General features: G+C 45.9%; 1 protein-coding gene across 3 annotated transcripts in view; it reads left to right on the plus strand.

Annotated features, from left to right (window-relative positions):
• LOC139226764 (histone-arginine methyltransferase CARM1-like) overlaps positions 1-13,465 on the plus strand; it is a 115,211-nt gene that overhangs the window by 49,489 nt on the left and 52,257 nt on the right. For all 3 annotated transcript variants that reach the window (XR_011587321.1, XR_011587326.1, XM_070857798.1), the window contains exon 3: positions 13,204-13,310. Coding sequence is in view for 1 of the 3 variants with exons in the window: in XM_070857798.1 (XP_070713899.1) it covers positions 13,204-13,310 (107 nt within the window). In the remaining 2 variants the exon portion in view is untranslated. The remainder of the gene's footprint in view (positions 1-13,203; positions 13,311-13,465) is intronic.

Consider the following 13,465-nt stretch of genomic DNA (forward strand, 5'->3'; position numbering starts at 1 on the left):
GTGCCTCTCTGGGCGCGTTGCTCAACTGAGCAGATACACTGCATTGCCGTACACAGGACTCTAAGTCAGAGTCGATACCGGGCCACCACACGTGGGATCTGGCTATCGCTTTCATCATCACTATACCTGGGTGTGTGCTGTGGAGATCTGAGATGAACGTCTTCCTGCCCTTTTTTGGTAGCACTACGCGGTTACCCCACAACAGGCAGTCTGCCTGAATGGACAGCTCGCCTTTTCGCCGCTGGAATGCTTGATTAGCTCTTGCATTTCAACGGGGATGCTGGCCCAGCTCCCATGCAGTACACAGTTTTTTACTAGGGACAGCAAAGGATCTTGGCTGGTCCAAGTCCTATTCTGGCGGGCCGTGACAGGTGATTTATCATTTTCAAACGCTTCCGTGACCATCAACAAGTCTGCGGGCCGCGCCACCATCAACAAGTTTTCAGGCTGCGCCATTTCCACCCCCGTGTTGGGCAATGGTAGCCGACTGAGAGCATCTGCACAGTTCTCGGTGCCTGGCCTGGCGATGGTATAGTTATACGCTGATAGCGTGAGTGCCCACCTTTGTATGCGGGCTGAGGCATTAGTATTTATCCCCTTGTTTTCAGCGAACAGGGATGTGAGGGGCTTGTGATCGGTTTCCAGCTCAAATTTGAGGCCAAACAGGTACTGATGCATTTTCTTTACCCCGAACACACATACTAATGCCTCTTTCTCAATCATGCTGTAGGCCCTCTCGACCTTAGATAAGCTCCTGGAAGCATAGGCGGCAGGTTGCAACTTTCCCGCAACGTTAGCTTGTTGTAATACACACCCGACTCCGTACGACGACACGTCACATACTAGCACAAGTCTTTTACACGGGTTATATAATACAAGCAGTTTGCTGGAGCAGAAAATGTTTCTGGCTTTCTCAAAAGCAATTACTTGGTTTTTTACCCATACCCAGTTCTCACTTTTGCGCAATAACACATGTAGGGGTTCTAAAAGGGTGCTTAACCCCGGTAGGAAGTTACCAAAATAATTGAGGAGTTCCAGGAACGACCGCAGCTCCGTGACGTTTTGTGGCCTGGGCGCTTTCCTGATAGCCTCTGTCTTGGCGTCTGTGGGCCGAATGCCCTCCGCCGCGATCTTTCTCCCCAAAAACTCCACTTCTGTTGCCATGAAGACGCATTTCGACCTCTTCAGCCGCAGCCCTACGCGATCCAGTCGCTGGAGGACCTCCTCCAGGTTTTGCAGGTGCTCGGCGGTGTCCCGACCCGTGACCAATATGTCGTCCCGAAAGACCACCGTGTGTGGTACCGACTTGAATAGGCTCGCCATGTTTCTCTGGAAGATCGCTGCAGCCGACTGAATTCCAAACAGGCATCTGTTGTAGATGAACAGTCCCTTGTGCGTGTTGATGTAGGTGAGGCCCTTCAAAGACTTGTCCAGCTCCTGCGTCATGTAGGCCAAAGTCATTTCAAGCTTGGTGAACGTCTTGCCTCCTGCCAGCGTCACAAATAGGTTGTCTGCCTTCGGTAGCGGGTATTGGTCCTGTAGCGAGAAACGATTAATAGTTACTTTATAATCGCCACAAATTTTGACCGTGTCATCACTTTTGAGTCCTGGAACAATCGGCTGGCCCACTCGCTGATTTCCACTGGGGAGATGATGCCCTCGCGTTGCAGCCTGTCCAGTTCGATTTCCACTCTCTCCCTCATCATGTGAGGTACCGCTCGCGCCTTGTAGTGAATGGATCGTGCCTCTGGGACCAAGTGGATCCGCACCTTCACCCCGGAAAAGTTTGCAATGCCTGGCTCAAAAAGGGAAGGAAATTTGTTCAGAACCTGGGTACATGAGGCCTCATCGACATGTGATAGCGCTCGGATGTCATCCCAGTTCCAATGGATTTTGCCCAGCCAGCTCCTTCCAAGCAGTGTGGGGCCATCGCCCGGGACAATCCAGAGTGGCAGTTCGTGCACTGTTCCCTCGTAGGTGACCTTGAACATTGCGCTGCCCAGGACAGTGATAAGCTCTTTGGTGCACGTTCTCAGTTTAGTGTGGATGGGGCTCAGGGCTGGTCTGAATGCCTTGTTGCACCACAGTCTCTCAAATCTTTTTACTCATGATGGATTGGATAGCGCCAGTGTACAGTTCCATGGCTACGGGTAAGCCATTCAATTTTATGTTTAGCATTATAGGTGGACATTTCGTCGGAAATGTGTGCACCCCATGTACTTCAGCATCTGCCTCCTCTCTCTGAGGCTCGAAATTGCTTTAATCCACCATGGACCGATCTTCCTCTGCCACGTGTTGGTTAGCAGGTTTTGCAGGGCTTGCAGCTCGTTTGCAAGCTTGTTGGAGGTGCCCCATTGTTCCACAGCTCTTGCAAACATATCCTTTGAAGCGGCATGAATAGGCTGAATGGAAGCCTCCACAACGCCAACAAGGTGTGAATTGCCTTCCATTCATCCTTTGTTGGGGACTCTCAGTGATCTAGGACTCGTGGGTTCTGCCTTGTACATTTCTGCTCGCAAACACAGTTCCAGTTAATTTATGAACGTTGCTCGCACTTGTGTGCTGAGAGATTTGTTTGGTGTTGTCACTGGTGGCCATAAACGCCTGTGCTATCGCAATGACCTTACTGAGGGTCGGTGTCTCTACAGTCAATAGTTTTCGTAGGATGGTCTCGTGGCCAATGCCCAGTACAAAAAAGTCTCTGAGCATTTGCTCCAGGGAGCCATCAAACTCACATTGTCCTGCAAGTAGCCTTAGCTCGGCGACGTAGCTTGCCGCTTCCTGACCTTCAGATCGATGGCACGTGTAGAACCGATACCTCGCCATCAGCACGCTCTCCCTCGGGTTAAGATGCTCCCGAACCAGTGTACACAGCTCCTCATACGACTTATCTGTGGGCTTCACCGGAGCCAGAAGATTCTTCATGAGGCTGTAGGTCGGTGCCCCACCGACTGTGAGGAGAACCGCTCTCCTTTTTGCAGCGCTTCCTTCTCCGTCCAGCTCGTTGGCTACAAAGTACTGGTCTAGTCGTTCGACATAGGCTTCCCAGTCCTCACCCTCCGAGAACTTCTCCAGGATGCCCACAGTTTGCTGCATCTTTGCGTTGGATTCGTATTCTCGTCGCCAGTTATTGTGTTCCTAACACAGATGAGGCTGCATACAGGGAAGTTAAAATAACAGTGACCTCAGTCATTAATAAGACACTCCAGAATGAGGAACAAGCCTTAGGGGCCGGCTTATATACAGTGCTCCCAAGGGATGAGCTCCCTGGTTGCGGAACATGGGAGTGCATGCTTTACTGAAACACAACACTTTTTCGTTATTACATCAATCTTTAACATATCTATACCCTGTATAATCAAAAATCATGCATCTAAATCTTGCAATCTGCATGTTTTGTCATGACTTTCTAAGGCATTGTGAAAATAATGATCTCTAATATTTAAATTAGTATTGGCTTCTTTAGTTCTGTCATACTACATAAGGGAATAAAAACTTGTTTTACTCAGAAATGATATCCCAGGTTAACTTGATACACCGTTGGAACAACTGTTCGATTGATCTCTGGGTATTTTGCTTGAGGGAGACAATTCACTCAATTCAGATTTAAACATGCTGTGTGATTTGTTGAGATTTGTATCTGAGAGAGTTATTTAAATTCACAAAGCTCCACTTTGTGTTTCAGAGATATTTATTCGTTTGTTCTTTTTTAAGTCAACTGCCGAAATTAGTTATTTGAAGTAGATTAATTGTGCAGTTGATGAAAAAAGGGGGAAATAATCACTATGTAAAGAAATGATAGGTGTCGCATGCTTTGGAGGAACAAGTGACTGGTTCCCAAAGTTTTCCAGCACTGGGGGTTTTCCTCATAGAATCATGCCTGGCTCTGTTGTAGACTAATTACTGGAGAACTGATTGTCAACAACTCTATTATCGTTGTATCATGCGACTACCAGGATGGTTGTAAGCGAACTAGATGGACCTTAGTCTTTTTTCATCTAGCAATTCCTATGTTCCTAAATTAATTACAGCACAGTTTTAACACAAAGTTGCAAACTATTATTATCTACAAGAAGCTAGAAAAGTCTAGTTGCAGTAAATTAGGCTTTGTGGCCTTAAAGGGACACAGCATCACATTAGCAGCAGAATAATGCATAGTGTGTCACATGATATAAATGTCTTGCCCTTAAGATAGTGGCCGAAAAATTGGTTTCATGCAGGAACTGACTTGAAGTGGACAACGCGTCTGGAACATGTGCCTTAGGATGATCCCTGAGGCGCTCTCCAGACTAAGCCTCTGGCCTCATTTGCATCAAACCAGTGAGCTGCGGACGCCAAACATGTGTCCCAGTGCACCTTGCGGGTCGGTGCCTTTGCAACATCAGCTTGATCGAATACTGAGTAGGGCCACTGGGTGATGGGGAGGTATCGGATGATAGGGGGCAGAGTGTGGTATTGTGAGACAGGAACCAATTTCTCCTCCAGTGTATCTGCCAATTTCCCATGGGCAGTGCCACAGGAGATCCACTAGTATAGATGAAAGTCAAAGATACAGTTAGAAGATATTAACCATAATTAGTGGAACTGGCATTTACCTCAAAATGTCCACCCCCTTCAAAGTTCTCCACATTGAGAATATTCTCCTCTTGTTACTCCACTTGCTTGATGGTCGAATGCAATGTTGTTTAGTTTAGCTGTTTTTTCATGTCATTTTTTTTTCACCAACATCCATCCAGGTTTGTTTGTTGCATACGCTCAAACAGCCATCCATTTGTTCCCATCCCATATACCTAGAGTTTAGGGCTGGAAAACTGAGCCAAGTCACGAGTATAGAGTGAATTTATATAGTTGATGAAGCAGCAAGTTTTCAGCTCAAAAACAGTAAAAGGAGAAACACTTTCATTCTGTAAATTCAGAGCCTTACATAGACTTACATAGAAAGAAAAAAACCTTGAGACAAATCATTTATTTTGGATCTAACAACAAAAATATAGCTAAGTCCGGGGAGCCGATGAAAATAAGCTTTTAATGTAAATTTTCAGTTTGCGACCACATTCAGCTTTCTTAATGGATGTTTGGTTTCAGAACTGTAACATGAGAAAAGAAAACAAATAATGGAAGCAAAGAATAAACCTGGTGTTTATCTAGTTAAGGATACAATGAACCATTACAAGGCTAAGTATCGGCATGGATGATCAGTACTCTAGAAAAGTATTGTTCCAGTCCTGTGGAGACCATGGGAAAGTCTAATGTGGAATGCAATTGGTCACGGTAGAATAATGCAGATTGTAATGTATAGTGATGTGTTAAATTGCTGTGGGAGTCATGGAGACATTTCAAAAACAGTCTATCTTTATGGAAGTTTGCTTTCTTTACACTTGATATGTTGGAGAGAGGGCATGATAATGCAAATTATGCACGGTTTGTCAGAGGGGATTAACATAATGAGCCAAATGGTCGTTTTTCGTTCTATTAATTCATATTTTTGTAGACCTATAAGTGTTTGTTTATGTGCATAAAAGGTGCAGTTTTGCCTTTGACCTAGCTTATATACTTGCTTGATTATATTTAAATTCAGAAATATAGGGTTGGATTCTCCTCTGCTGCATGGGCCTGACCAACCCCAGGCATAAAGCCACCTCTTGGCCAAAGACTACACTCTGAATAGGGGGTAGAAATATAGCTTGAGTGATAATGGTCCTTAACTGTAGGGTCTTCTGTCAACAACAAGAAGACCTCTAGCCCAAAGGCTCCACTGTGTACCTTGTGGAAGAAAGGTGGCATTTACCTTTTAAGACCTTCAATCTGAGGAGGATTGGATGCAAGGCCTAGTGCTCACCTGTCCAGCCTAGCAAACGAAAATGAGGCAGAAGACCCCTTTAGGGCCCTTCCATTTCATTTGGATGGCTTCTGTTTACTTGCACCTGCTGATGACACAAGCACCCCAACACGCTGCCCCCCCCGCCCCCCCAATCAGCGGAAAACCCCAGATTCAAATTCCTGGGACATTGGAACCGGTTCTGGGGGAGGTGGTACCAGTACAAACCAGACGGTCTGCACCTGGGCAGGACCAGAACCAATGTCCTTGGCGGAGTGTTTGCTTGAGCTGTTGGGGAGGGTTTAAAATAATATGGCAGGGGGATGGGAATCTATGCAGGGAGACAGATGGAAGTAAAATGGGGCCAGAAGCAAAAGGTAGAAAGGAGATAAGGAAAGGTGGAGAGCAGAGAAATCAAAGGCAAAAATCAAAGGGTCACATTACAACATAATTCTAAAAGGACGAAGAGTGTTAAAAAAACAAGCCTTAAGGCTGTGTCTCAATGTGAGGAGCATTCGTAATAAGGTGGATGAATTAACTGTGCAGATAGCTGTTAACAGATATGATGTAATTGGGATTACGGAGACATGACTCCAGAGTGACCAAGGCTGGGAATTCAACATCCAGGGGTATTCAATACTCAGGAAGGATAGACAGAAAGGAAAAGGAGGTGGGGTAGCGTTGCTGGTTAAAGAGGAGATTAACGCAATAGTAAGGAAGGATATTAACTTGGATGATGTGGAATCTGTATGGGTAGAGCTGCGGAACACCAAAGGGCAGAAAACGCTAGTGGGAGTTGTGTACAGACCACCAAACAGTGGTAGTGAGGTTGGGGATGGCATCAAGCAGGAAATTAGGGATGCGTGCAATAAAGGTACAGCAGTTATCATGGGTGACTTTAATCTACATATAGGTTGGGCTAACCAAACTGGTAGCAATGCGGTGGAGGAGATTTCTTGGAGTGTATTAGGGATGGTTTTCTAGACCAATATGTCGAGGAACCAACTAGAGAGCTGGCCATCCTAGACTGGGTGTTGTGTAATGAGAGAGGATTAATTGGCAATTTTGTTGTGCGAGGCCCCTTGGGGAAGAGTGACCATAATATGGTAAATTCTTCATTAAGATGGAGTGACACAGTTAATTCAGAGACTAGGGTTCTGAACTTAAAGAAAGGAAACTTCGACGGTATGAGACGTGAATTGGCTAGAATAGAGTGGAGAATGATACTTAAAGGGTTGATGGTGGATAGGCAATGGCAGACATTTAAATATCACATGGATGAACTACAACAATTGTACATCCATGTCTGGCGTAAGAATAAAAAAGGGAAGGTGGCTCAACCGTGGCTAACAAAGGAAATTAAGGATAGTGTTAAATCCAAGGAAGAGGCATATAAATTGGCCAGAAAAAGCAGCAAACCTGAGGACTGGGAGAAATTTAGAATTCAGCAGAGGAGGACTAAGGGTTTAACTAGGAGAGGGAAAATTGAGTATGAGAGGAAGCTTGCAGGGGACATAAAAACTGATTGCAAAAGCTTCTATAGATATTAGTGAAGACTAATGTAGGTCCCTTGCAGTCAGACTCAGGTGAATTCATCATGGTGAACAAGGAAATGGCAGACCAATTGAACAAATACTTGGGTTCTGTCTTCACTAAGGAAGACACGAATAACCTCCTGAAAATACTAGGGGACCGAGGGTCGAGTGAGAAGGGGGAACTGAGGGAAATCCTTATTAGTCAGGAAATGGTGTTAGGGAAATTGAAGGGACTGAAGGCCGATAAATCCCTAGGACCTAATAGTCTGCATCCCAGAGTACTTAAGGAAGTGACCCTAGAAATAGTAGCTGCATTGGTGGTCATTTTCCAACATTCCATGGACTCTGGTTCAGTTCCTATGGATTGGAGGGTAGCTAATGTAACCCCACTTTTTAAAAAAGGAGGGAAGAGAGAAAACAGAGAATTATAGACCGGTTAGCCTGACATTGGTGGTGGGGAAAATGCTGGAATCAATTATTAAAGATGTAATAGCAGCGCATTTAGAAAACAGTGACAGGATCGGTCCAAGTCAGCATGGATTTATGAAAGGGAAATCATGCTCGACAAATCTAGAGTTTTTTGAGGATGTAACTAGTAGTGTGGATAAGGCAGAACCAGTGGATGTGTATTTGGACTTTCAAAAGGCAGGAGATTAGTCTGCAAAATTAAGGCATATGGGTGTAATGGGAGTAATGTATTGACATGGATAGAGAACTGGTTGGCAGACAGGAAGCTAAGAGTGGGAATAAATGGGTCCTTTTCAGAATGGGAAGCAGTGACTAGTGGGGTGCCACAGGGTTCAGTGCTGGGACCCCAGCTATTTACAATATACATTAATGATTTAGATGAAGGAACTGAATGTAATATCTACAAGTTTGCAACTAAGCTGAGTGGCAGTGCGAGCTGCGAGGAAGATGCTGGAAGGCTGCAGGGGGACTTGGACTGGTTAGGTGAATGGGAGTTGCAGTATAATGTGGATAAGTGTAGAGGGAAGTGACCGGGGCCCAGGAGAGGCGTGAGTTTGGGGCTCAGAAGAGGCGAGGGTCCTGGGCAGCACAGGCTAGCCACACTGCGATATGTGTGTGCGCTAGTTCCGTGCAGCAGAGCTGGTCTCCAGTCATCTTGGATAAAAGCCCATGTGATGGCTGATTTGCAACGGCCACCACACATTAAAAAAGATCCACGCACAGGCATCTTCCATCCTTCAAGACATAGTTCGGGATCTGGAGTATTCGGTCCTTCATTGAAACACCTGTCAACTCATCACTTTTTGGCGTGGAAGCAAGTCATCCTCGCTTCGAGCGACTGCCTATGATGATGATGGATAAGTGTGAGGTTATCCACTTTGGTGGCAAAAACAGGAAGGCAGATTATTATCTGAATGGTGACAGATTAGTAAAAGGGGAGGTGCAATGAGACCTGGGTGTCATGTTACATCAGTCATTGAAGGTAGGCATGCAGGTACAGCAGGCAGTAAAGAAAGCAAAGGGCATGCTGGCCTTCATAGCGAGGGGATTTGAGTAAAGGAGCAGGGAGGTCATACTGCAGTTGTACAGGGCCTTGGTGAGACCACACCTTGAGTATTGTGTGCAGCTTTGGTCTCCTAACCTGAGGAACGACATTCTTGCTATTGAGGGAGTGCAGCGAAGGTTCACCAGACTGATTCCCGGGATGGCAGGACTGACATATGAAGAAAGACTGGATCAACTAGGCTTACATTCACTGGAATTTAGAAGAATGAGAGGGGATCTCAAAGAAACATATAAAATTCTGACGGGATTGGACAGGTTAGATGCAGGAAGAATGTTCCCGATGTTGGGGAAGTCCAGAACCCAGGGGTCACAGTCTAAGGATAAGGGGTAAGCCATTTAGGACCGAGATGAGGAGAAACTTCTTTACTCAGAGAATTATGAACCTGTGGAATTCTCTACCGCAGAAAGTTGTTGAGGCCAGTTCGTTATATATATTCAAAAGGGAGTTAGATGTGGCCCTTATGGCTAAAGGGATCAAAGGGTATGGAGAGAAAGCAGGAATGTGGTACTGAAGTTGTATGATCAGCTATGATCATATTGAATGGTGGTTCAGGCTCGAAGGGTCGAATGGCCTACTCCTGCACCTATTTTCTATGTATACTATGTTAAGATCCTGGGTAATGTAAAACGAGGTGTAAATCCAATCTCTAACCCCTTTTCTTCACCTTTGTAACTGGTGCATTCCAGCAAAGTGGGATTAACATGGCCTTGGTGGGTCTTGAAATATCTGTCATGGTCTGTATTAGTCCAGCAATGTCAAGCAGCTCTACTGAGTGTCTACTTATGCTTTTATAATGATACTAGAGGGTCAGAAAAAGTTGAGTTTTTCAGTTTTTTCTTTGTCAGCATGCTACGTGTGCCTGCAGGGCCCTTTGAAGGGCTAATGGGAAGGCCATTACCACACGTCCTGAGGGTTACGATCAGGGTCCATGAAATACAAGGGTTAGGATGACATCAGATGAGCAGAGTTTACCTCTTTTTGTATTGCAAGGCAGCAGGAGTATTGCGCACCTGCCAATAGCAGCACACGTAAGAAAGACTTGGATTTATATAGCGCTTTTCACTACCACCAGATGACGCAAAGCGCTTTACAGTCAATGAAGTACTTTTAGAGTGTAGTCATTGTTGTAATGTGGGAAATATGGGAGCCAATTTGCACACAGCAAGCTCCCATTAACAGCTATGTATTAATGAGCAGATAATGCTCAATTTTCCCCAGTTATCTGCGCCATTTTTTTGGCGTGCACCATTTTTTTGGGGAGTAAATTCAAATCTCCAAGTTTCCTCAAAGTTTCTGCGCTGACGTAATTCAATTTGGTAGGATTTTTTTAGGCTATGATTTATTTTACCTCATTGGGGGCGTAACTTGCCACCCGCACCAATTCTGGCCATTTAAGCAAGTTTGGCCAGCTCCGAATTACTCTCATTTTTCTTAGGACGGTGTATGTGATCACTCTGGAAAAACTTTCTGGGCAATTAACAAAATCGGCGCAGCAGATGCAGTTCCACGGCCGGGTCAACAGCAGCAGAGAGGGAGAGAGGCCTATCAGCCAGGGCTAGCAGTATAGCACCCGGCACCAGGGGGAGGGAGGCCTTTCAGCCAGGGTTAGCAGCGGCAACCGGTACCGGGAGGAGGGAGGCCTTTCGGCCAGGTCTCGGAGCAGCATCGAGCACCGGCAGGGGGGTTGGGGGGCAATGCGAGAGTGGGGGATAGACTTTTGGCATAAACTCTTTAATAATTTAATGCTGGTAAGCTGCTGCAATGTTCAGAGTACTTGTGCAGGTTGCTGTGAGCTGGCCAGAATACGTTGTATGTTTCACTTTCCAGCCTCAGCCCGCAGTGTGTCCCTCGTTACCCTGGCAACCCGATCTTTTTGCTGCAGATCTTAGGTTCCACCCCCAAGGCTAAAGGACAGGCTACACGGTGCCAAAATCAACAATTCAAACAGGGAAAGTTTGATGTTTTTTTGGGCGTAGTTGGGCCCCAAAAAAAGGGGCAGAACTCTTCATGTACGGCAAAAAACGGCATTGGGGAAAATTGAGCCCAATCTGTGTTTGTTATGTTGATTGAGGGATAAATATTGGCCAGTACACTGGGGATAACTCCCTGCTCTTCTTCGAAATAGTGCCACAGGATCTTTTACATCCACTTGAGAGAGCAGATGGGGCCTCGGTTTAACATCTCATCCGAAAGAGGTATATGAGATAATGCTGTAACCCAATAGCACTTATGCTAAGCACCTTGGGAATTGACTTGATAGGATCAATCCAATGAGTAATTAGACCCAGGATTCCAGAACATAAGTTGGCCACAAGACTCTTGAAGGAACAACCTGCTTGTCCACTTATTTTTAAATCACCTAAAGCACTCATGGTGCCAGTGAAAATTTTCTCCAATCTTCGTCTATGAAAATATACTGAAATCTGCCCAGTTTTTCCAAGTGAAGATTATTGCTGGCTTCATAAGTGCCCAGGAGAGGCGAGGACCCAGGGGCAGTACAGGCTAGCCCACACTGTGATATGTGCGCGCACTAGGCCCGTGCAGCAGAGCAGGTCTCCAGTTGTCTTGGGTAATCCTTGCCACTGGACCAAGACCTAGCTCTGTCAAGCCCGTGTGGTGGCTGGTGTGCAATAGTCACCACACGTTAAAAAAATCCACGCACAGGCATCTATTATCCTTAAACTTGTAGTTCAGGGCCTGGAATATTAGGTCCTTCATTGAAACACCTGTGAACTTTTTGACGTGGAAGCAGGTCATCCTCGACTCGAGGGACTGCCTATGATGCTGATGATGACATAAGTTATATGCCGAGGAATTGATTTTTGCAAAAGGTCATATGATTTAGGTCATAGAAGCATTTTGTGGGCTGGTATATTTGGTGTGCAGAGAGCTCAATTGGCTATTGATAAAAAATAATTTTACCCTGGAAGAGATTAAAGTGTCATTATATTAACCTGTTGCTTACTAAGTGACCACAGTCATTTTTAAACTTCAGTACAGTTCAGGTAAACTAGAAAAACTGTATTTGTCCATGAGCATCTTAGGTTTCTTTGATTCTGTCTGGACAGGATTGTTGGTTTATTTGTACATTTGCAGATGCTTTTTCTTTTAAATGTCTATCTTCCCTCTATCACTGACCATGTACTGTGCAGCTCCAGGCAAGTCCAGATGCATTCTTCCAGTGCTTGCATAGCCAGACTGTTCTGATTTGTCTAGTTATATTGGACGTTAGACATTCTGGGGAAGTACTACTGCACTATAAGTAGCTTACCGTCTATTACAAACCTGTGAGGACCAGTAAAGTAGATTTTTTTTTAATAATGTGTAGCATTGTATACACTGCAAGATTGGTCCATGAGTCAATCTGGTACAGAAAATGTTGATTCTATTGCACCAGTCACATTGTACCAAGGGGTGTTGTCGAGGGAGTGTTTCATAGAGTGCTGTGAGTTGGTAGCTGTGATCATAATACCCACTCTCTGAGCAGCAAATTTGCATCGTTTGCGCCTTCTGTTAGCTTCCCCAGGGGACGCTAACGGGGCGCAATCGATTTCTCGCCCGGGAAGCGGGGCTGCTTCTGCCTCCTGCAAAATTCCGCGGGTGTTAGCGGAGGCGCAAATCGTCAGCGTCCCACTCCCGCACATAGCTACCCAGGCCGCTATGCCGGTGATGATGACGTCATCACCATGTGAAGCCACCCATTTTCGCCTCGGAGTGGAAATTGGGTAGTGCCCTGTGAGGCTGCCGTGGGCGATGTTCGCTCCAGCCTCGTAGGTCACAAACTGGGCCGCACTCCACTCGCAGGACGAAAATTAAAGGGGAGGTGCATGGCGCCATTTTGTTTAAATTGCCGACTTACAGGACCGGTCTTTCGTTGAAGATTTTGCGGTGTCCGTGCTGCCATGTTGCAGCCCGGCATTCCGCTTCTGTGCCAGCTGCTGCCACGGCACCCTGCTCCCCACTGGAAAATTGGTGGCCACTCATCCCACTGCAGAGCTCACAGCATGCCCTCTGCTTTAACAGAAGGGGAGGGCCCTGTTCTCCCACCAGCGCTACGTGGCGTTCCGTGTAACGATGGAATATTCCGACACTTACTGCCCCAGTTCTGCCCCCAAGATGAAGTGGCGTGCTCCACCTCCTCTCGGGGACAGTAACCCCACTTTTGCGGCCAGGCGGGATTTCCATGCTGGGCGCAGGAAGTCTTGTCTCGGTTACCGCCCCCCAAAATGGGGGTTACTGAATTTTGGCCCCTCTGTGTCGACAGCATGGCTTGTAATTATTTGATTTTAACAGAATGTTTGTTCCCTTGTTTTCAGAGTTCTTTACCTTTTACAATTCCTTAAAGATTTTTAAAGGCTCCAATAAAGCTCGGTCAGCATTCAGCCAACGAACAGAAGATGCATCTGCAGCACAATATTTCCAGGTAAGAACCAGCTACCTGGCCGAGATTATCTCCCATTCCTCGACATTGGGTGGAAAATTTAGCTTGTGATAAAAAGAGCTGTAAATCTGAAGTAAAAGCAGAAAATGCTTGAAATGCATAACAGCATCTGAAAGAAAAAAAAGTGTTTTGGGTGG

Source organism: Pristiophorus japonicus, chromosome 1, assembly GCF_044704955.1.
Source record: "Pristiophorus japonicus isolate sPriJap1 chromosome 1, sPriJap1.hap1, whole genome shotgun sequence".
NCBI lineage: Eukaryota > Metazoa > Chordata > Chondrichthyes > Pristiophoridae > Pristiophorus > Pristiophorus japonicus.